Below are 21,192 nucleotides of genomic sequence, written 5' to 3' on the forward strand. Positions count from 1 at the left end.
CAGCGAAGTTCCTACCGAGGAGTGGAAGATGATGTTATGTATTGTTAATGATAAGAGTTGGTAAAAATGAAGCAATATTAAGACCCAAATAGAGTTTTATTTTGATTAAACTCAAGTTAAATTTCAGATAACGATAAATGCAACTATTAGAAACATTGGGATATAATAAACATATCAATATATGCAATATCTAGTCCAATTTTAGGTAATGATAAATGCAACTATTAGAATCATTGGGAAATAATAGACATCAACATATGCAATATCTACTTAATACATATATAGAATGCTGCAATACAGAGTAGAAGAAGGAAATATATATATATATATATATATATATATATATATATATTTTGACATATTTGCTCAATGTGTCCGATTGCATTTTTATTTGGCCATATTATTAACTCATTTACAAGGAATTTAAAATGAAAATACTTGTTCTAAATACTGTTTGCTAATTAACTATTATGTACATTTTAAAGACAAAACTAGTATAGTGGTAATAAATTGTGTAATCGTAATAAATTGTGCAATTTCATCAACCTTCTCTGAATCAGTGTCTTTGTGAGCTTTCTAACTGTTTTGAGCTTTTTTGTGTGATTATTGACTATTTTAAGCTTTTGTAATTTGAGCTTCTTTTGTGTTTCGAGCTTCCCTATCTACTTCTTGACTGTTTTGAGCTTTTGCATTCGAAAACCTGCAAAATGTATCATAATTGGTAATTAGCTTCCAATCAAATAACTAATGAAAAAGAAATTGGACTACAACTAAAATGAGCTATTGCTCCCTTGTAATGAGAGAGAAATTGGACTGCAACTAAAATGAGTTGTTGCCCCCTTGTTCAACTTCTCTGGCCAGGCATGCTTTGAAAGAAACTTTGACAGAAATAAGTTAAAAATGCTTTGAAAGAAACTTTGACAGAAATAAGTTAAAATAGACAAAATTTGTTGCTACACTAATCTAGTATATTCAAGCTTCAAGAGATTGTAACATCTATTAAAGTAGGTATCGAATTTCAAAAGCTACTCATTCTGATTGCCAACAAGTTTCTATAATTTTATATCAAGATTATAAAACTATTAATTTGCCAATTTTTTATTAATTTTAATAACTGCAAACTAATTCAAATGCTTTTCAAAGATTGAAGACCTATTTTATACTAATGTCTTATGGCCTAGTAGTTATAAACTAATAAGTACGACATGGCCATGCCATAAGCATATACCACAATATACGAGCAAGAAACTACATTAATATGTTAACACAGTTGTTCATCCCATCTTAAGCATCACAAGCCAATTTCTCTCTAAAAAATACATTTCAAACCAGTTAAAACAAACTCAACAAGACTATTGCTAGATAGAGGATATTGTGCCTATCAGTCCAGCGTTGTCAAATGTATGTCAAATCATTCAGGGATAAGCAATTGAGCAGTGAAGTGGCGGCTCTAATAAAACAAATTTGAAGCTACCTAGTTTTGCAGCAATCTTGATCATGCTGCAATACTCAGATATACCTAGCATAGCTACTTCAGAAATACTTGCTAACTATTTCTTGAAAGCAATGTTCAGATTTATATGCATTTAGCAAAGGAATCTCCATTTTGTTCAAGATTCTTGTTACTCGCACCAAGCTTCTTGTTACTCTATTCTCGGTGCCTAGCCTCTAAATGTTGTACAATTTTTTGATTAGCCTCTAAATGCTGCACACTTTTTTGATTATTCCTTATGCTCATATAGAAAAGTCTAATTAAATGAAGAAAAAAATACTTTTAATAATTTTTAGTCCTAAATAATATGCATATTAGAAAAAGCTTAAAAGTATGCAAAGCAAGTAAATGTATATCATGAAAGTTACGACACTAAGGAAAAGATAACCTAGACCAAAGCATATTAATTGAGAAGAGATCATGAATAGTTGTTACACGTCACAAAAGGGTCAAAGAAAAATATCCAGTGACAATAGATAATAGATGTCACATAGGACAATATCTGTGTAGAATAGAGAAGACAGTCGATGCAATAAGCACCACAGTGATAGGCAAATGAAAGTAAGGCATAAGACTTTCCTATAACCCAAATTATAAAGTTGAAAGATTGCACACTTTGTTGCCTTCAAGAAGACATATGATGCTTGTTATTTTAGAGAAATTTTGAAATTGCCTGTGTTGCCAAAGAGTAGTGTCTAATAGGGATACTAAGTTAATTTGTCATTTTTTCTAGAACATTGTCACATAAGTTAGGCACAAATCTGCAATTCAACTGAATATGCCAATCCTAGGTTGATGCACTAACTAAAGTTGCAAATCATTTCCTTAGAAACTAGTTGAGATTTCTTGTATAAAACAATCCAAGTCATTGGGACTTATTCTTACCACAAGCTAAGTTTGCACTTAATAATTTGGTCAACAAAACTATAACGAAAGCACGATTCCAAATAGTATATGGGAAATCCTAGATGTCCAACAGAGTTGAGGACCATAACAGATTTAAGAGTGATGAATGTTAAAGCAAAAGATTTGGCAGAGTATATGTGTCTGCATGTATGTCTATGCGTATAAGTTTGTGCATATGTATGCAATAATATATAAACTAACGATACTCATATTTATCAGTAAATAAATATCTGACCAAGTCGATTGGGTTGATTCCTTATTTATATCTAAAACCCTTGTAGTAAAAGGGGTATGTTAACTACTTAAGGAGAAAACAGATTAACTTAAACGCTATTTCCAATGCTTTAATTAGACTATTGTATTAATCTGATCTAATTAGAACAATATATAGCAGCTATTATTTTTTAATGTTTGTAGAAAAATGAAAGATTGTGAACAAAATAAAAAGGAAAATCTGGTAACTAATTACTGACAAAATGTAAAAATGCTTGTAACTGGTAAAAACAAAATTTATAAACAAAATTCTGAAATAGATAATGATGATCATAGTCCAAAAATTTGAATCAGACGAATTCCCACTTAACAGTCCCTGGCACAACTATTCTATTTTTACGATGGTGTCATTTTTTAAAAGCTAACTAAAAATAAAAGAGTAGAACTGAAACTAAAGTACTTGAACATAGAGGGAATGCAAATACATGGTGAAAAGTTGAAGAAAATGACTACTAAATCACAGGACAATAGCAAGATTGAAGGAATTTGAGGTATAGTTGGTTATACCTTGATGAGCATTTTCTTGCCAACCCTGGTTGTGTGCCAACAAAAGTATTGCCCATGATAGCAGAAAACTGGTGGTTTCTCTCCCTCCCAAGAAGAATTCTTTGCACTCGTTCATTACTTGCTGTTGTATGCGGCTAAAATTCTTCTCATCTGAATAAACATTCTCTGTTTCTGAGAGTATCATACCAAGGAGATCATCTCCACATGATCCACTCTCTTTCCTTTTCTCTATAATCTTCTTCAAGTTATTTTCCAATCTTCTACTCCCTTTCCAAGCCTCCAGATTTGAGGGCACGGGAATCTATTACCCATGACCACAGAAAGCATCTTCTTAATCATTGGAGACCTTTCACAGTCATAAGAAATCTCTGAAGAAAGTAGTTCCCTGATTAGCTCGGCATCGGTTACTGGGCTCATAACCAAACCAATATAAAAAATCTCTCTTGCACAACCACTAATCCAGAAATTAGAACATACATTAAAAAACATAACATACATCTGTGAGAAAGAGACCATAAATCTGTGACCACTTGGCTATATAAGGTGAAATTCTGTTTCCGATGTCATGGTTAGCGAAGGCATATCTGTAAGCATCGACTGCTGCAACAAGTTTGCAATTTCAACAAGATTCCCAATCACGAATCATGGAGGAGGACCTTTGAAGCCCTGTTTTTGGAGAGCCTAGTAAATCATCCATGGCCTCCATAAGTACTTTATCAGAAACTGTCTAAAAAATGAGCATAACCCAATCAAAATTATGACTAAGAAAGAATTTACAGCTTCTGCATGAAGACATAACATCCATCAATTCTGCAGGGCGAAAAGCAGTAAAAAAAAATAACTACGAAACCAATGTAAAAACGACTTACAGTAAATCTCGTGCATCCTTGGGAAACAACGCAATCTCTACTAACCACAACCACTGTTGCATTCTGATAATGTTTTGACATTTTTTATTAGGGTCGACGCTCCACCCTATTCCCTAAGGTCTTCCATGATCTTCCACTTGACACCAGCATGCACAAACAGCTATAAACCTCACAGATGTTTCGACATTTTTTATTAGGGCCGACGCTCCACCCTATTCCCTAAGGTCTTCCATGATCTTCCACTTGACACCAGCATGCAGAAACAGCTATAAACCTCACAGACAAATCTTACCTGCAACCCTGCTTCTACAGGCTCCTCTGAAGCCGTGCATACCTCTGCAATTGTGCGTTCTCTCCCATTGAAATTCGAGAAGCCCTCTGCAAACCGCCACAAACTCCACTCAGCAAACGCCAAAAAAGTTGCCATCCATATTTCTGATAAAATATGTGCAACTTTAAAACATGAACATACGAGTATGAAGAAATATTTGCAAGGAATCTATTTCTCATTGGCTGCTTCTTTGAGTTTAATCGCAAGTTACTGGAGAAAGCCTCCGCTATAGTCCCTGCCGGCAGGAACTAACAAAGGAAAACTTGTAATACGAAACATCTTAAAAAAAAGACTAGCTTCACTCTAATACTTCATGATCTATTACAAGAAGATGAATGTTTCCTGGCTACGACAATAAACTCCCACTGAATTGAAATGCCCTCAGCACAATTTTCTACACAGGAAACTAGGGCACGGAGATGTTGGCATTACCTCTGCTATAGAAGTCGCAACCAGTTTGAAATGGTATGACGAACAGCAAACTAAAGTTTATGATCGCAAAGGATAGAAAATCTCTCACATGCAAGAGTTAAAATGCCTCTACAGCTAGAAATTGCCTTTGGAAAAGATGAACAGGCAATAGGGTATTGCACCTTAAAATCTGCCGCCTTTTACAATTGTTCTCCTATGCTCTGTCCACAACAACAGCAAGGAGTGCCGCCAAAGATTACAGTGCTTGTACCTCCGCATAGACGACAAAACATAGAAATAAAAACTTACAAAAATACTACATGGAAGGCTTACAAAATCTGGGGATCAATTGAAGTGAAGATAGTACTGAGAGAGCTTCATCAGTCTGGTTAATATATATGTTCAAAATGGAAGTATATTAAAACATTCAGTGCATAAAAAATTCTAAAGATATATTGCATCAATCTCAATGATCGACTTAAAATGGAAGACTTAATTTAGAGTGTAAGAGAGGTCTACTATAATACCAACTACTATCTAAGACTTAAACATGCAATCGAGCAAGAATGATGTCAAAAGAAATTTACCTGTGCAAACTTGTCTAAGAATATAAAAAATAAATGGAAAGATTCTAACACTAACAGATGAAAATTATTATATTATAATTATTTAGTGGTATTTCTCATTTTGTTTGATTGAGAGAGTTTGGACATTGTTTATTAATAGGTCTTGTTGTGTACTCCTTTCTTAATGAGAAAGGCAACAACAAGCTTTGTTTCTTTGGAGAGATATTCCTCTATTAGAATAGAAGCTCTTTTGCCAATTCTAAAGAACAATTCTTCTGTTGATCTCTTGCATCCCAAATGAGTTTCTACAATATTTTCAAATGCTGCTCTATAATTGTTGGCTATAAGTCTTCCAAATATATTTTCTTCACCTCTTTCAAAATCTATCATACAATATGGATAAATTCCTTCCAAAGTTTTTACAAACTTTAATACAAATGACCCCTCTTTTTTCACAATGCTTTCCTCTTCGTCTGAATTTGAACCGAAAAAAGGTATCTTAAATGATTCCCATTTCTCTTTTTCAACAATACCCTGCCAACAATAAAATTGCATTTCACATTATAATAATTACATGAAATATAAATTCATATTTTATTGTTTAATATAAGCTTATAATTACAAACTCCTTAAATGTCACTCATGTCTAATGTTATGTTGCTATTTGTGATCAGAAGCCCCCAATCTTATTTTCTTTAAACTCTATAGATTGGTAGCCTTTAAGCTAAGCTCTCACATGATAACCTTTTGAGTTTTGGATTTGATCTTGTCAAAGAAAGAAAGAAAGTAAACGTGAGATTCTAGGGGGGGTTGGGATCTATTATCATGGAGTATGAGGTCTCATGAATCATGAGAAATTATGTTACAGGATTAATTGAATTTTTTTCTGGAAAATAGTTGTGACTATCTTTTAGTATGGGAGATTGTAGCTGGTGAAATTGAGACTGGGCTAAGAATTGTTCCACTAACTTATAAATTTTTATTGGGACATGACAATCATCTAGAGTTTTCAGTTTCTATAAGAAAAAAGAAAGAAAGAAAAAAAGAAGTTATTTATTTATTTTTCATTCAAACATTCTTCCTGAGATCACTATTTTCTTTAAATTTGTGAGCTTCAATTTTGAAGCTGAACTACCCTACTAAATTCATAAAACAACTAACTTTACAATATTCCTAAAAATTCTCAGCAACACCCACTTCATTTTTTAAGAAACCCCCAAAAATAAACCTTAACCTGACAAATAAAAAATCATGAATCATAGAGAAACAAACAAACCAACAATAACAGGAGAAGAGATCATGCATTCTACCTCGTTAACTAGTTCCTCAAATGCACATTCTATTTGGCGCGCAACAAATCCACATATGCCTTGCTCCTCCATCATGTGGGTTCCTTCATTACGACCCGGCAGAGATACAAACATGCATCCCCCATCAACCAACTCCTCTGCCCGGGCCTTTAAAAACGCTGTGAAGTCTTTATCAAACTGCTGTACTAAATACGCAGCTCCCACTGATTCCTCAAAATCGCCTGAAACGTACACACGAGGAGATCTTCTCTGTTGAACACTCTCTGGCACCTGCATTTATCTTATCATCAGACAACTATATCAAACTCATAAATAGACAAGTTATTGTTTACTAGTCACCCGTGAAAGCCAATGAAGACTAGTCGAAGAGTGATAGAAATGCAGGCTTTTCCGTGAGACTAAGCGTCTAAAATGTGATCCACACACAGCCGCTGCAATATAAGACCTTCCAGCTAATGGATTTTTATCACCACCATTATCAACATCAGCATAGTCTGGTCTGTGGGGAGGCAACATTCGAAACAGTGAATTGAAATCATTACAAGCAAGGTCGATGAAATACACCTCAAATTCTGGTATCTCATGTTCCTCAAACGAGCGTTGCACAGCATTGACAATGGTGTTTGCCACCACAAGAGTATTTTCCCCAGTACCACAACCGAAATCTGCTACCCTAAATATCCCTCCCACATTAGACGTCAATCTCATATATCTGCAATTCAACTGAATATGCCAATCCTAGGTTGATACTAAGTTAATTTGTCATTTTTTCTAGAACATTGTCACATAAGTTAGGCACAAATCTGCAATTCAACTGAATATGCCAATCCTAGGTTGATGCACTAACTAAAGTTGCAAATCATAGCCTTAGAAACTAGTTGAGATTTCATGTATAAAACAATCCAAGTCATTGGGAATTATTCTTACCACAAGCTAAGTTTGCACTTAATAATTTGGTTAACAAAAGTATAACGAAAACACGATTCCAAATAGTATATGGGCAGTCCTAGATGTCCAACAGAGTTGAGGACCATAACAGATTTAAGAGTGATGAATGTTAAAGCAAAAGATTTGGCAGAGTATATGTGTCTGCATGTATGTCTATGCTTATAAGTATGTGCATATGTATGCGATAATATATAAACTAACGATACTCATATTTGTCAATAAATAAATTTCTGACCAAGTCGATTGGGTTGATTCCTTATTTATATCTAAAACCCTTGTAGTAAAAGGGGTATGTTAACTACTTAAGGAGAAAACAGATTAACATAAACGCTACTTTCAATGCTTTTATTAGACTATTGTATTAATCTGATCTAATTAAAACAATATATAGCAGCTATTATTTTTTAATGTTTGTAGGAAAATGAAAGATTGTGATGAAGGTGGGCAGAGACAGAAGAAAAACAGAAACCAAGAGATTTTCTACAGCACACAGAACATTACAATTCATTGCCCTTTTCAGAAACAATTTACATGAGCCTCTTAAATAGAGGTCTTTCGAATTATCTAGAATGAGAAATAGTAAACAACGTGAAAATCAATGGGCGGTGAAGAGTCGGTGGCAAGTCGGTAATAAAGTCAACAACATTACTGCAGGAAAGTTCCATATTAAATAGTGCAGTTGGAAGAAGCTTCTCTTCGGTGGGAGAAATTAATGTCTTCCAACACTCCCCCCTAATTTCTACCACTAATTACATTAATATTTACAATATTCAAATTTTCTCTTAAATATTCAAATTGATCTTGTGCTAATGCTTTTGTGAATATATCAGCGAGTTGCTCCTTTGATCTACAATGTTGTAGAATGATTTCTCCATTGTTGATCAATTCTCGAATGAAGTGATACCTAGTATCAATGTGCTTTGTCCTCTTGTGAAAAACATGATTCTTTGTTAGTGCAATGGTGGACTTGTTGTCACAATAGATTGTAGTAGGCTCCTTTTGCTCATGCTTTAGATCCTTCAAGACTCTTCGCATCCATACTGCTTGACATGCCGCTGATGTACCTGCCACATACTCCGCTTCTGCTGATGAAATTGTCACGATTGGCTGCTTCTTTGATGCCCATGCCACAATACCTGTTCCAAGATGAAATGCATATCCAGATGTACTCTTTCGATCAACTATATTTCCTGCAAAATCACTGTCAGTATATCCAATCAATTGAAAATCATTTGTGATGGAATACAATATTCCATAATCCAGGGTTCCTGCAATATATCTCAATATTCTTTTTCCTGCTTGCCAATGTGAATTTTTGGGTGAGTCCATAAATCTAGAAATTAGACTGACTCCATACATTATATCCGGCCTAGTTGCTGTCAAATACATCAAACTGCCAACCAATTTTCTGAATATAGTTGTGTCAAAATCCATCTCATTATCTTCTCTGCTAAGTTTTATGCCTGTTGCTATAGGAGAAGAAACTGGACTACAATTTATCATTCTGAACCTTCTCAAAACATCTTTTGCATATTCACTTTGACAAATGAAAATGCCCTTATCATTTTGAGTGACTTCAATACCAAGAAAATATTTCATCAAACCCAAGTCTGTCATCTCAAATTCTTTCTTCATTTCAAATTTAAACATGTCAATAGAAAGATTACCTGTAAAGATCAAATCATCAACATACAAGCAAACAATCAAAATCTGACCTTGTTCATTGACCTTGATGTAAAGTGTGGGCTCACTAGTGCATCTATTGAATCCATTCTTCAACATGTATGAATCTATCCTGCTATACCAAGCTCTTGGTGCTTGCTTCAATCCATAGAGTGCCTTCTTCAACTTGTAAACCTTGCCTTCATATCCTTTTATCTCATATCCTGGTGGTTGCTGCACATATACTTCTTCTTCCAAATATCCATTCAAAAAGGCTGATTTAACATCCATTTGATAAACCTACCAATTGTTTTGAGCTGCAATAGCTAGTACCATTCTAACAGTATCAAGTCTTGCTACAGGTGCAAATGTTTCATTATAATCAACCCCATATTCTTGTGCAAACCCCTTAGCTACCAATCTTGCCTTATGTTTGTCAATTTCTCCATTTGCTTTATACTTAGTTTTATAAACCCATTTCACACCTATGCATTCTTTGTCTTTAGGCAAATCAACTAATTTCCATGTATTATTTTTCTCAATAGATTCCATTTCATCATTCATTGCATTAATCCAATGTTCATCCTTAATTGCATCTTCAAAATATATAGGATCTTGAGCAAATAAAGCAAAGTTTGATTGCAAATCTATCTTATCTCCTTGATCATAAATTTCTTGCAAACTTTTAGTCTTCTTACTTCTAAGCCTTGGTCTCAATGATGCAAGTGTAGGATTTCAGTCATTACTTACTTGTGGACTTGATGAATCTCCTTGCTCAACTTGCCTTTGTGAGTTATCTCCTTGTGTATTTCTTGATGGAGTTCCTCCTTGTTCATTTGATTGATCTTCTTGGTCTTCTTGATCTTTTCCTTCTTGTTCATTGTATGGCATTGTCGTAGCACCTGTAATTGTATTGTCTATACTTCCATTCCAAGATTCTTCTTCTTTGAACACAACATCTCTACTTACAATGACCTTTTTGGTTATAGGATTAAACAACTTATATGCCTTAGAATATTCATCATAACCATTAAAAATGCATTTTTCACTCTTATCATCCAACTTACTTCTTGTTTCCTTAGGCACATGTGCATATGCAATACAACCAAATACTCTAAAATGAGAAACACTATGATGCTTACCACTCCATGCCTGTTGTGGAATCATGTCTGTCACAATCTTTGTTGGACTTCTGTTCAAAATATAAACCGCACAAGCAACTGCTTCAGCCCAATACTCATTAGGTAGATTCTTACCTTTTAACATGCTCCTTGCCATCTCCATTATTGTTCGATTCTTCCTTTCTGTGACACCATTCTGCTGAGGTGTGTAACTTGTAGTGAATTGCTTCTTTATTCCATGATACCTGCAATAATCCAAAAATTCATTTGACTTGTATTCTCCTCCTCTATCTGATCTCAATACCTTGATGGATAAACCACTCTGTTTTTCAACCAATGCCTTGAACTCCTTGAATTTGCCAAATGTCTCAGATTTATATTTGAGAAAATAAAACCATGTTTTTCTACTAAAATCATCAATGAATGTTAGAAAATAAATGCTCCCCCCTAATGATGGTGTTTTCATTGGACCACATAAATCTGTATGCACAATTTCTAAAGGTGCCAAGCTCTGTAAGTCATTTCTTTTGAAAACTTTTGCCTATGTTGCTTAGCCAAAATACAACTTTCACATGAACTCAATGGTGCTTCAATAGGGGGTAAACCTCTTACCATATCCTTTCTTTGCAACAAACATAATCCTTTTAAATTTAGATGACCATACCTCAAATGCCATTTCCATGCTTGATCTTGATTTGATGCCTTGAAACTTACTCCCATCTCCTCCATCATTTCACTCTTCATGCGAAGTGGGAACATTTTGTTGTTTGTCATTTCAACCTTTGCAATCACCATGTTACTAGGAGAAATATCAAATATAGTGCAAACATTATTTTCAAAAGCAACTCTATAACCTTTTTGAATAAGTTGTCCCACACTTATGAGATTATGCTTCAAACCAGGTACAAAATAAACATCAGAAATAGTTTTCTTACCAAGCTTTGTTATCACCTTAATTGCACCTTTTCCCATGACTTCAACAATGTTATCATTGCCCAATTTAATTTCTGATTTAACTGAAGTATCCAAATTCTCAAACAAATCTTTATTTCCAGTCATATGATTACTACACCTACTATCTAGAAACCAGACATTACTTGAATTTTCTTGAGCTACATGACATGTAATAAACAATGTCTCAGAACTACTCTCAGAAAAATTTGCATTTTGCTTTCCCATATCTGCTTGTTTCTTTCGACATTCATTTGCCAAGTGACCATACTTCTTACAATAATAACATTGAACATTTGTTTTGTCATACCTTTGTGATGCCTGATTGTTATTGCGGCCCCTTGGAATGAAATTTTGATTTCTCCTTCCTCCTGGATCTGGACTCTTTCTTTCTTCTCTTTGGTAACTATATCTTCCTCTTCCTCTTCCTCTGAATCCTGGATTTCCTCTTCCTCTACCTCTGCCAAATGTCATTTGTGTTTTGAATGCATTCTCTAATGAGCTATTGTCATTCCTATTCCACCTATCTTCAAAAATTTTTAAAGAACCAACCAACTCATCTATAGAATATGTAGTCAAATCTTTAGATTCTTCAATTACCACAACAATTGCTTCAAATTTTTTAGGCAAACTTCTTAAAACCTTTTCTACAACCTTTTGATCTGTTAAGTCATCACCATTCTGCCTTATTTGATTAATCAAATTTGTAACATGATATGTAAATTGATCTACTGATTCAGAATCCTTCATTTGCAAATTTTCAAATTCTCTTCTAAGTGCTTGTAGTTTGGCAATTTTTACCTTACTAGTACCTTGATATGTCGTCTCTAGGATGTCCCATGCTTGCTTGGCTGTAGTGGCTGGTTTAATCCTTCTGACAACCGAATCATCCAATGCTTGCCCGATTATCTGCAAAGCCCTTCTATCCTTTTGCGTATTTTCTTCAAGCTTTTTCTTATCATCTGGACTCAAGGTAGACTCATTTTGTGGTTCAATATAACCATTTATAACTATATCTGATAACTCACATGAATTGAATGTCAACTTCATTCTAAAAGCCCAATTATCATAATTTTTACCAGAAAATATTGGAATTAAAGGTTGAAAGTTACCAGATGCCATATTTTGACCAAAAAAAAAATTACTCCAAACTCTAACAGTATACTTAATGCCTTAATCAACCAATTCCTTATAATCCAAACATCATCAAAACAAACTCCTTTTGAAACACCTAGGGCCACAGTCTCAATATAATGCCACAAACCCTATTTAATGCCATGAATAGGAACATACCAATACGATGTCTAAAAACCACAGTGGATGAATCTGGAATAGTGACACCTTAATACTTTGCGAATTCAATCAAGTAAAATATGGCCTGCGTGCCCTCAACAATAATCTCCTGCAATCTGGCTTTGCCGTTAAAATAAAAACTGTGCTCAATAGTCTCCTTGACACAGCTTGACTGAGATCTTCTTATGGCTGCAAACACTTGCTTTCACTGCAGCTTCTACGATGGCCTTCTCCTCTCTGACTAATTCGATGACAACTCAATCTGTCTTTGCAATCTGCATAAACACAACAATCTACCAATTTTTATTTGCCTGAGCTCTGATACCACATGAAGGTGGGCAGAGACAGAAGAAAAACAGAAACCAAGAGATTTTCTACAGCACACAGAACATTACAATTCATTGCCCTTTTCAGAAACAATTTACATGAGCCTCTTAAATAGAGGTCTTTCGAATTATCTAGAATGAGAAACAGTAAACAACGTGAAAATCAATGGGCGGTGAAGAGTCGGTGGCAAGTCGGTAATAAAGTCAACAACATTACTGCAGGAAAGTTCCATATTAAATAGTGCAGTTGGAAGAAGCTTCTCTTCGGTGGGAGAAATTAATGTCTTCCAACATGTGAACGAAATAAAAAGGAAAATTTGGTAACTAATTACTGACAAAATGAAAAAATGCTTGTAACTGGTAAAAACAAAATTTACAAACAAAATTCTGAAATAGGTAATGATGATCATAGTCCAAAAATTTGAATCAGACGAATTCCCACTTACCAGTCCCTGGCACAACTGTTCTATTTTTACAATGGTGTCATTTTTTAAAAGCTAACAAAAAATAAAAGAGTAGAACTGAAACTACAATACTTGAACATAGAGGGAATGCAAATACATAGTGCAAAGTTGAAGAAAATGACTACAAAATCACAGGATAATAGCAAGATTGAAGAAATTTGAGGTATAGTTGGTGATACCTTGATGAGCATTTTGTTGCCAACCCTGGTTGAGTGCCAACAAAAGTATTGCCCACGATAGCAGAACACTGGTGGTTTCTCTCCCTCCCAAGAAGAATTCTTTGCACTCGTTCATTACTTGCTGTTGTATGCGGCTAAAATTCTTCTCATCCGAATAACCATTCTCTGTTTCTGAGAGTATCATACCAAGGAGATCATCCCCACATGATCCACTCTCTTTTCTTTTCTCTATAATCTTCAAGTTATTTTCCAATCTTCTACTCCCTTTCCAAGCGTCCAGATTTGAGGGCACGGGAATCTATTACCCATGACCACAGAAGACATCTTCTTAGTCATTGGAGACCTTCCACAGTCAGAAGAAATCTCAGAAGAAAGTAGTTCCCTGATTAGCTCGGCATCGGTTAAAACAATGCTGGGCTCATAACCAAACCAATATAAAAAATCTCTCTCTTGCACAACCATTAATCCAGAAATTAGAACATACATTAAAAAACGTAACTGTCTAAAAAATGAGCATAACCCAATCAAAATTATGACTAAGAAAGAATTTACAGCTTCTGCATGAAGACATAACATCCATCAATTCTGCAGGGCGAAAAGCAGTAAAAAAAAATAACTACGAAACCAATGTAAAAACGACTTACAGTAAATCTCGTGCACCCTTGGGAAACAACGCAATCTCTACTAACCACAACCACTGTTGCATTCTGATAATGTTTTGACATTTTTTATTAGGGCCAACGCTCAACCCTATTCCCTAAGGTCTTCCATGATCTTCCACTTGACACCAGCATGCAGAGACAGCTATAAACCTCACAGACAAATGTTACCTGCAACCCTGCTTCTACAGGCTTCTCTGAAGCCGTGCATACCTCTGCAATTGTGCATTCTCTCTCGTTGAAATTCGAGAAGCCCTCTGCAAACCGCCACAAACTCCTGTAATGTACCTTACTAGTTATATAAGTATCAATATATCTGCCTGGGATAAAGATAGAAAAAATAAATCAGAAATGAAATCATTGCTCATATAAAAAGAAATATCACATTAAAACGTACAAAAATTACTTTTTACAGATTATACAGATGCAGCGGAAACAAGGTTTATTCAATTGTAAGTTACATGATTTATAACATTTTTGTCTTAATAACCATAGTTGGTAGCACAGGGAATGATCCGGTTAGCCCATCCATCCCACTCTGGATCCAAAGGCAGTCATGATGCCCCTTTCGCTTACTATTAGTGGTGTGGGACTTATCCCCGCATTTCATTCCTTGTCCCACCTTTAAATTGATTAAGACAGGGTAGTATCAGACTGTAGAGGGGCTTAAAGGTTGTCAGTCTCAAGCCCAGTAGCAGTCATATGCCCTTCTAGCCTACTGATCTTACATGGATCAGTAGGTAAACAACTGAGACAGACATCATCCTCCTCTCCCAATCTCTCTACTTTCCTGGAATTTTAAGTGAATTTAAATATAGATTCATCTTTACTGTTTACTGTTATTGACACAAAATAATGCAGTATGTTTTGATTTAGACATATAACTAATTTGTTATTATTCCAGCAGTACATTTTACCCTATATATATAATATATATAATTTTATACATTATACCAGATGATGAGAAAACGAAGTCATTAGAGAGTGCCCTTAAGCCATTTTGGGGTTTGACTTTATTAATAACCTATTTATGAATATCTGAATATACCATAGAGTTAGACGTAGTGGGGAAGATGGTTACTTCCTATTCCTCATCAGTTTAATTTCTGTTATAACCATTTAAACTTATCAGATTGGGATTGCTTATACTCATAAATACATATATGTCATTTTAATAAAAATAGATACACAGCTCTGTCAAACATATAAATAATTGCATTTATAGTGTTGTACGAGTTTAACTGATAGATGTTTACGGTCTGTTATCAGAACATATGAAACCGACTAATGCCAACTACCCGTTGCATATTACACCCGGGGATCTAGTTACTGTGCAATTTACAAACGTTTTTTCAAAACCATTTGGCATAATTTCTGAGTATGGCGACATACCTGGGGTGATTGTCTTGTTGTCTGATGAATCAAAACTGCGATTAGTTTCACTCCCGCAATATTCAATTCTTTTTCTTCCTTTTCCGTATCCTCCCCCTAATTCACCAAAACCCGATATATATATAATCCTGCATGAGTCGTGCTGCTGGGTCACGACTCTTCAGAAAGATGCGTGGCTTTTCTTCAGTCACGTCTTTTCCTAATACGCCTTTGTTAGTAAACGATGCATTTTTACCTTTGTTATTAATCATCTTTTATAATAGACATTAATAATTATTTAGTAAGAATAACAATCAATCAAATTAACTAAGTCATCATTAAATTAGTTCAATAATGGATTAATAAAAAAATCTGTAATCTGAACAGAGATTATATTAAAAATGTTTGTATTCTGTACATTTGTTATGGGACATGACAACTCCACTCACCAAACGCCAAAAAAGTTGCCATCTATATTTCTGATAAAATATCTGCAACTTTAAAACATGAACATACGAGTATGAAGAAATATTTCCAAGGAAGCTATTTCTCATTGGCTGCTTCTTTGAGTTTAATCGTAAGTTACTGGAGAAAGCCTCCGCTATAGTCCCTGCCGACAGGAACTAACAAAGGAAAACTTGTAATACGAAACATCTTAAAAAAAAGACTAGCTTCACTCTAATACTTCATGATCTATTACAAGAAGATGAATGTTTCCTGGCTACGACAATAAACTCCCACTGAATTGAAATGCCCTCAGCACAATTTTCTACACAGGAAATTAGGGCACGGAGATGTTGGCATTACCTCTGCTATAGAAGTCGCAACAAGTTTGAAATGGTATGACGAACGGCAAACTAAAGTTTATGATCGCAAAGGATAGAAAATCTCTCTCATGCAAGAGTTAAAATGCCTCTACAGCTAGAAATTGCCTTTGGAAAAGATGAACAGGCAATAGGGTATTGCACCTTAAAATCTGCCGCCTTTTACAATTGTTTTCCTATGCTCTGTCCACAACAACAGCAAGGAGTGCCGCCAAAGATTACAGTGCTTGTACCTCCGCACAGACGACAAAACATAGAAATAAAAACTTACAAAAATACTACATGGAAGGCTTACAAAATCTGGGGATCAATTGAAGTGATGATAGTACTGAGAGAGCTTCATCAGTCCGGTTAATATATATGTTCAAAATGGAAGTAAATTAAAACATTCAGTGCATAAAAAATTCTAAAGATATATTGCATCAATCTCAATGATCGACTTAAAATGGAAGACTTAATTTAGAGTGTAAGAGAGGTCTACTATAATACCAACTACTATCTAAGACTTAAACATGCAATCGAGCAAGAATGAATGTCAAAAGAAATTTACCTGTACAAACTTGTCTAAGAATATAAAAAATAAATGGAAAGATTCTAACACTAATAGATGAAATTTATTATATTATAATTATTTAGTGGTATTTCACATAATGTTTGATTGAGAGAGTTTGGACATTGTTTATTAATAGGTGTTGTTGTGTACTCCTTTCTTAATGAGAAAGGCAACAACAAGCTTTGTTTCTTTGGAGAGATATTCCTTTATTAGAATAGAAGCTCTTTTGCCAATTCTAGAGAACAATTCTTCTGTTGATCTCTTGCATCCCAAATGAGTTTCTACAATATTTTCAAATGCTGCTCTATAATTGTTGGCTATAAGTCTTCCAAACATATTCGCTTCACCTCTTTCAAAATCTATCATACAATATGGATAAATTCCTTCCAAAGTTTTCACAAACTTTAATACAAATGACCCCTCTTTCTTCACAATGCTTTCCACTTCGTCTGAATTTGGACCGAAAAAAGGTATCTTAAATGATTCCCATTTCTCTTTTTCAACAATACCCTGCCAACAATAAAATTGCATTTCACATTATAATAATTACATGAAATATAAATTCATATTTTATTGTTTAATATAAGCTTATAATTACAAACTCCTTAAATGTCACTCATGTCTAATGTTATGTTGCTATTTGTGATCAGAAGCACCCAATCTTATTTTCTTTAAACTCTATAGATTGGTAGCCTTTAAGCTAAGTTCTCATATGATAACCTTTTGAGTTTCGGATTTGATCTTGTCAAAGAAAGAAAGAAAGTAAACGTGAGATTCTAGGGCGGTTTGGGATCTATTATCATGGAGTATGAGGTCTCATGAATCATGAGAAATTATGTTACAGGATTAATTGAATTTTTTTCTAGAAAATAGTTGTGACTATCTTTTAGTATGGGAGATTGTAGCTGGTGAAATTGAGAATGGGCTAAGAATTTTTCCACTAACTTAGAAATATTTATTGGGACATGACAATCATTTAGAGTTTTCAATTTCTATAAGAAAAAAGAAGGAAAGAAAAAAAGATGTTATTTATTTATTTTTCATTCAAACATTCTTCCTGAGATCACTATTTTCTTTAAATTCGTTAGCTTCAATTTTGAAGCTGAACTACCCTACTAAATTCATTAAAAAACTAACTTTACAATATTCCTAAACATTCTCAGCAACACCCACTAAATTTTTTTAAAAACCCCCAAAAAAAAAAAACCTTAAAAAAACGTTAACCTGACAAATAAGAAAACATGAATCGTAGAGAAACAAACAAACCAACAATAACAGGAGAAGAGATCATGCATTCTACCTCGTTAACTAGTTCCTCAAATGCATATTCTATTTGGCGTGCAACAAATCCACATATGCCTTGCTCCTCCATCATGTGGGTTCCTTCATTACGACCCGGCAGAGATACAAACATGCATCCCCCATCAACCAACTCCTCTGCCCGGGCCTTTAAAAACGCTGTGAAGTCTTTATCAAACTGCTGTAAATACGCAGCTCCCACTGATTCCTCAAAATCTCCTGAAACGTACACACGAGGAGATCTTCTCTGTTGAACACTCTCTGGCACCTGCATTTATCTTATCATCAGACAACTATATCAAACTCATAAATAGACAAGTTATTGTTTACTACTCACCCGTGAAAGCCAATGAAGACTAGTCGAAGAGTGACAGAAATGCAGGCTTTTCCGTGAGACTAAGCGTCTAAAATGTGATCCACACACAGCCGCTGCAATATAAGACCTTCCAGCTAATGTATTTTTATCACCACCGTTATCAACATCAGCATGGTCTGGTCTGTGGGGAGGCAACATTCGAAACAGTGAATTGAAATCATTACAAGCAAGGTCGATGAAATACACCTCAAATTCTGGTATCTCATGTTCCTCAAACGAGCGTTGCACAGCATTGACAATAGTATTTACCACCACAAGAGTATTTTCCCCAGTACCACAACCGAAATCTGCTACCCTAAATACCCCTCCCACATTAGACGTCAATCTCATATTCTCATAAATGGCGCGCTCCAGAATTGGTTTCGTAGCTTGAACCATATTTAACTGCAGCAGGAAATTTTTCAATTATGGATTTTACATTACTTTTCATAGTAGAAAGCAAAGAGGTTAAAAAGGAAATGCGTGTTGTGTACCTGAACTGAAGAGCTTTTAGCATAGCTAGATTCTCCATCTCCACCCTTCATACCAAGCACATTCTCCAGGGCCAGTTTGGATTCAGATTTTATCACCTCCATTAAGACGCCTGTCCTCTGAGTTTTGATATTAACAAGCTCAATCAAATGCTGCGTTATGTGTGCTTTCTAGGTTAATATGCGTTTACTTATATAATCATTATTTGATGATCTGACATCATCCCTAACATCATTTTGAGGATTCCGATGCTACCCTACAATTTTAATTAGCTGGATAGATGTTTCTGGAAATCTGTGGTTATCCAGTCAATTATAACGCAATTCATAAAGGAAAGTTTTCAAAGAAAAAGTTGAAGTGTTTCTTTTTTATGAATTACGTTTTAATTAGCTGGATAGATGTTTCTGGAAATCTGTGGTTATCCAGCCAGCTATAACGCAATTCATAAAGGAGAGTTTTCAAAGAAAAAGTTGAAGTGTTTCTTTTATATGAATTACATTTTAATTGATTAGATAGACGTTTCCAATGAAAAGAACTTGTCTCTATTACCGCCATTATAATATGTGATCCATAATCTAGAAGGAAACTCTGGATACATTGAATGTGATTTTTGCAAATTAGATTTTAGTCGACTGAATGGACATTTCCTATTAAAACTGGCCTACCCAAAATTCAAGCAAGTTCAACTTTCATGACATGTCGAAATTTTGTTGGATGGGTTAGCATTTTAAATTGGGAGTGATCTTCAAGCATATTCACGTTCATGAAATGTATAAATATTGGGGTGTCGTGTTGGGAAGTGTTAGCTTTTTTCGTTGAAGTTTTTCAAGCATATTTCATGTTTATGAAATGTTTCGACATCGGTCTGTCGTGCTGAATGTGTTGACCACTTCCATCGGAGGTGGCCTCCATCACGAATAGCTCTTAAACTTTCTTTATTTCAGGTGAAATAAATTAACATTACTTTTTGGGCAATTTGCATCGTGTTAGAAAATTTTAAGATTTGACAAATATATCAAATGATAATATAAGATGTGAAATTCAAAGCAAATTGTTACTAGAAAAGTTTCCATAGAGATAAGCTTAGATGCTTAGTTGTGATGCAATCATGGATAAGGAGTAAATTAAGGAAAATTCAATTATGTAGTGAAATGAAACAAATATCAATTACATAATTAAAATGTCAATGAGATAAAAAATATTTAGCTAATATTTAATGACTAATAGTCAAGAATGAATAATAATCTATCATATTTAACTTTCAATATGATATACCTTATTCATTTTATTACAATCATCTAATTCTATAATTTTAATGATATTATAACATAACTCCAGCTATATGCCAATCACTAATTCTCTCATACTCTCAATCTATAAGGTTGTCATGTTGTCATGTTGTGAATATCATTTTTATTAACCCATTTCTAAATGATGTGAAAAATGATTAAACAATAGCCTTTATCCTTGTGAATGATATCACCAAACATTGGCTCTGAAAAGGGATCCCTTCATAGCCCAAACATTGCCTCTAGTAGAGATCACTAATCCTATTAAAGATTTCTACAAGAACAGGTTTAGAGAGATCTAGATCGACAATATCCTAGCAAAGGAAGTGTGGGAGAACAAGCTAGTATTAGGGACCAGGGTCTACCTTGATAAAATATCCCAACATGTTACCTATAGACTCATAAGCCAAAATGCAGTGGGAGAAGGGGGAGACAGACCGAAATTGGAGAAACATCAACTGAGTCCACTAGAGGATTGAAAGAAGCAATCAAATAGAGCAATGACTAGGCATGGGAATCCCATTTCCATGAGACCATAGAGAGTACCACATCCCTATCATATGTGTGATCAAAATAGACACAAAAACAACCATGAATGCAAGGATAGATCTCAAGATTCCTAGAAATCAGATGGTTCCACTGATCTAAAGTCTAGGAGTGTAGCAACAGGAGTGACAACCACAACCCATTGAATTTGTCAATCAACGCATACTTTTCATAATAAGAAATTTAGTAAAGCAC

The 21,192-nt window shown here is 34.6% G+C and overlaps 4 protein-coding genes across 9 annotated transcripts; all 4 read right to left on the reverse strand.

The window, feature by feature from the left end:
- Nucleotides 1-366: 366 nt before the first annotated feature.
- On the reverse strand, nt 367-7,377 carry LOC131072279 (indole-3-acetate O-methyltransferase 1). 5 transcript variants are annotated; one of them, XM_059221730.1, is made up of 6 exons: nt 7,005-7,377; nt 6,666-6,935; nt 4,048-5,889; nt 3,692-3,901; nt 3,179-3,546; nt 367-700 (listed from the first exon to the last, which is right to left on the reverse strand). In XM_059221730.1, the coding sequence occupies exons 1-3, from the start codon at nt 7,371-7,373 to the stop codon at nt 5,509-5,511; spliced, it is 1,020 nt and encodes a 339-aa protein (XP_059077713.1). In that variant the 5' UTR covers nt 7,374-7,377; the 3' UTR covers nt 367-700; nt 3,179-3,546; nt 3,692-3,901; nt 4,048-5,508. The 5 variants fall into 5 exon arrangements, with proteins under 5 accessions (XP_059077713.1, XP_059077712.1, XP_059077714.1 ...); XM_059221729.1 differs by having other exon boundaries at nt 3,675-3,901; XM_059221731.1 differs by having other exon boundaries at nt 3,179-3,901; nt 7,230-7,377.
- A 633-nt stretch (nt 7,378-8,010) lies between these two features.
- LOC131072286 (secreted RxLR effector protein 161-like) lies at nt 8,011-9,116 on the reverse strand. Its single transcript, XM_058008426.2, has 2 exons — nt 8,678-9,116; nt 8,011-8,093 (listed from the first exon to the last, which is right to left on the reverse strand). Exons 1-2 carry the CDS (start codon nt 9,114-9,116, stop codon nt 8,011-8,013), a joined length of 522 nt encoding a protein of 173 aa, XP_057864409.2.
- A 1,731-nt stretch (nt 9,117-10,847) lies between these two features.
- LOC131876412 (uncharacterized) lies at nt 10,848-14,384 on the reverse strand. Its single transcript, XM_059221728.1, has 2 exons — nt 13,610-14,384; nt 10,848-12,915 (listed from the first exon to the last, which is right to left on the reverse strand). Exon 2 carries the CDS (start codon nt 12,467-12,469, stop codon nt 10,892-10,894), a length of 1,578 nt encoding a protein of 525 aa, XP_059077711.1. The 5' UTR covers nt 12,470-12,915; nt 13,610-14,384; the 3' UTR covers nt 10,848-10,891.
- A 2,683-nt stretch (nt 14,385-17,067) lies between these two features.
- Nucleotides 17,068-19,449, reverse strand: LOC131072278 (probable jasmonic acid carboxyl methyltransferase 1). 2 transcript variants are annotated; one of them, XM_058008413.2, is made up of 4 exons: nt 19,165-19,449; nt 18,878-19,075; nt 18,317-18,583; nt 17,068-17,526 (listed from the first exon to the last, which is right to left on the reverse strand). In XM_058008413.2, exons 1-4 carry the CDS (start codon nt 19,264-19,266, stop codon nt 17,146-17,148), a joined length of 948 nt encoding a protein of 315 aa, XP_057864396.2. In that variant the 5' UTR covers nt 19,267-19,449; the 3' UTR covers nt 17,068-17,145. The 2 variants fall into 2 exon arrangements, with proteins under 2 accessions (XP_057864396.2, XP_057864395.2); XM_058008412.2 differs by having other exon boundaries at nt 18,653-19,075; nt 19,165-19,447.
- Between the last annotated feature and the right edge of the window lie 1,743 nt (nt 19,450-21,192).

The sequence above is a fragment of the Cryptomeria japonica genome, chromosome 5 (genome assembly GCF_030272615.1).
Source record: "Cryptomeria japonica chromosome 5, Sugi_1.0, whole genome shotgun sequence".
In the NCBI taxonomy this organism is placed as follows: Eukaryota; Viridiplantae; Streptophyta; class Pinopsida; order Cupressales; family Cupressaceae; genus Cryptomeria; species Cryptomeria japonica.

Coding starts and splice junctions, on each gene's coding strand:
- LOC131072279 (XM_058008417.2), bottom strand. CDS start 7,373: ATGAGATTGACGTCTAATGTGGGAGGGATATTTAGGGTAGCAGATTTC. Junction 6,936..7,004: donor GTCTTCATTGGCTTTCACGG/GTGACTAGTAAA, acceptor AGATAAATGCAG/GTGCCAGAGAGTGTTCAACA. Junction 5,890..6,665: donor TTGAGGAACTAGTTAACGAG/GTAGAATGCATG, acceptor TATTGTTGGCAG/GGTATTGTTGAAAAAGAGAA.
- LOC131072286 (XM_058008426.2), bottom strand. CDS start 9,116: ATGATAAATTGTAGTCCAGTTTCTTCTCCTATAGCAACAGGCATAAAA. Junction 8,094..8,677: donor AGAAGCGGAGTATGTGGCAG/GTACATCAGCGG, acceptor TGTGTGCTGTAG/AAAATCTCTTGGTTTCTGTT.
- LOC131876412 (XM_059221728.1), bottom strand. CDS start 12,469: ATGGCATCTGGTAACTTTCAACCTTTAATTCCAATATTTTCTGGTAAA.
- LOC131072278 (XM_058008412.2), bottom strand. CDS start 19,266: ATGGAGGTGATAAAATCTGAATCCAAACTGGCCCTGGAGAATGTGCTT. Junction 19,076..19,164: donor CTAAAAGCTCTTCAGTTCAG/GTACACAACACG, acceptor TTCCTGCTGCAG/TTAAATATGGTTCAAGCTAC. Junction 17,527..18,316: donor TTGAGGAACTAGTTAACGAG/GTAGAATGCATG, acceptor TATTGTTGGCAG/GGTATTGTTGAAAAAGAGAA.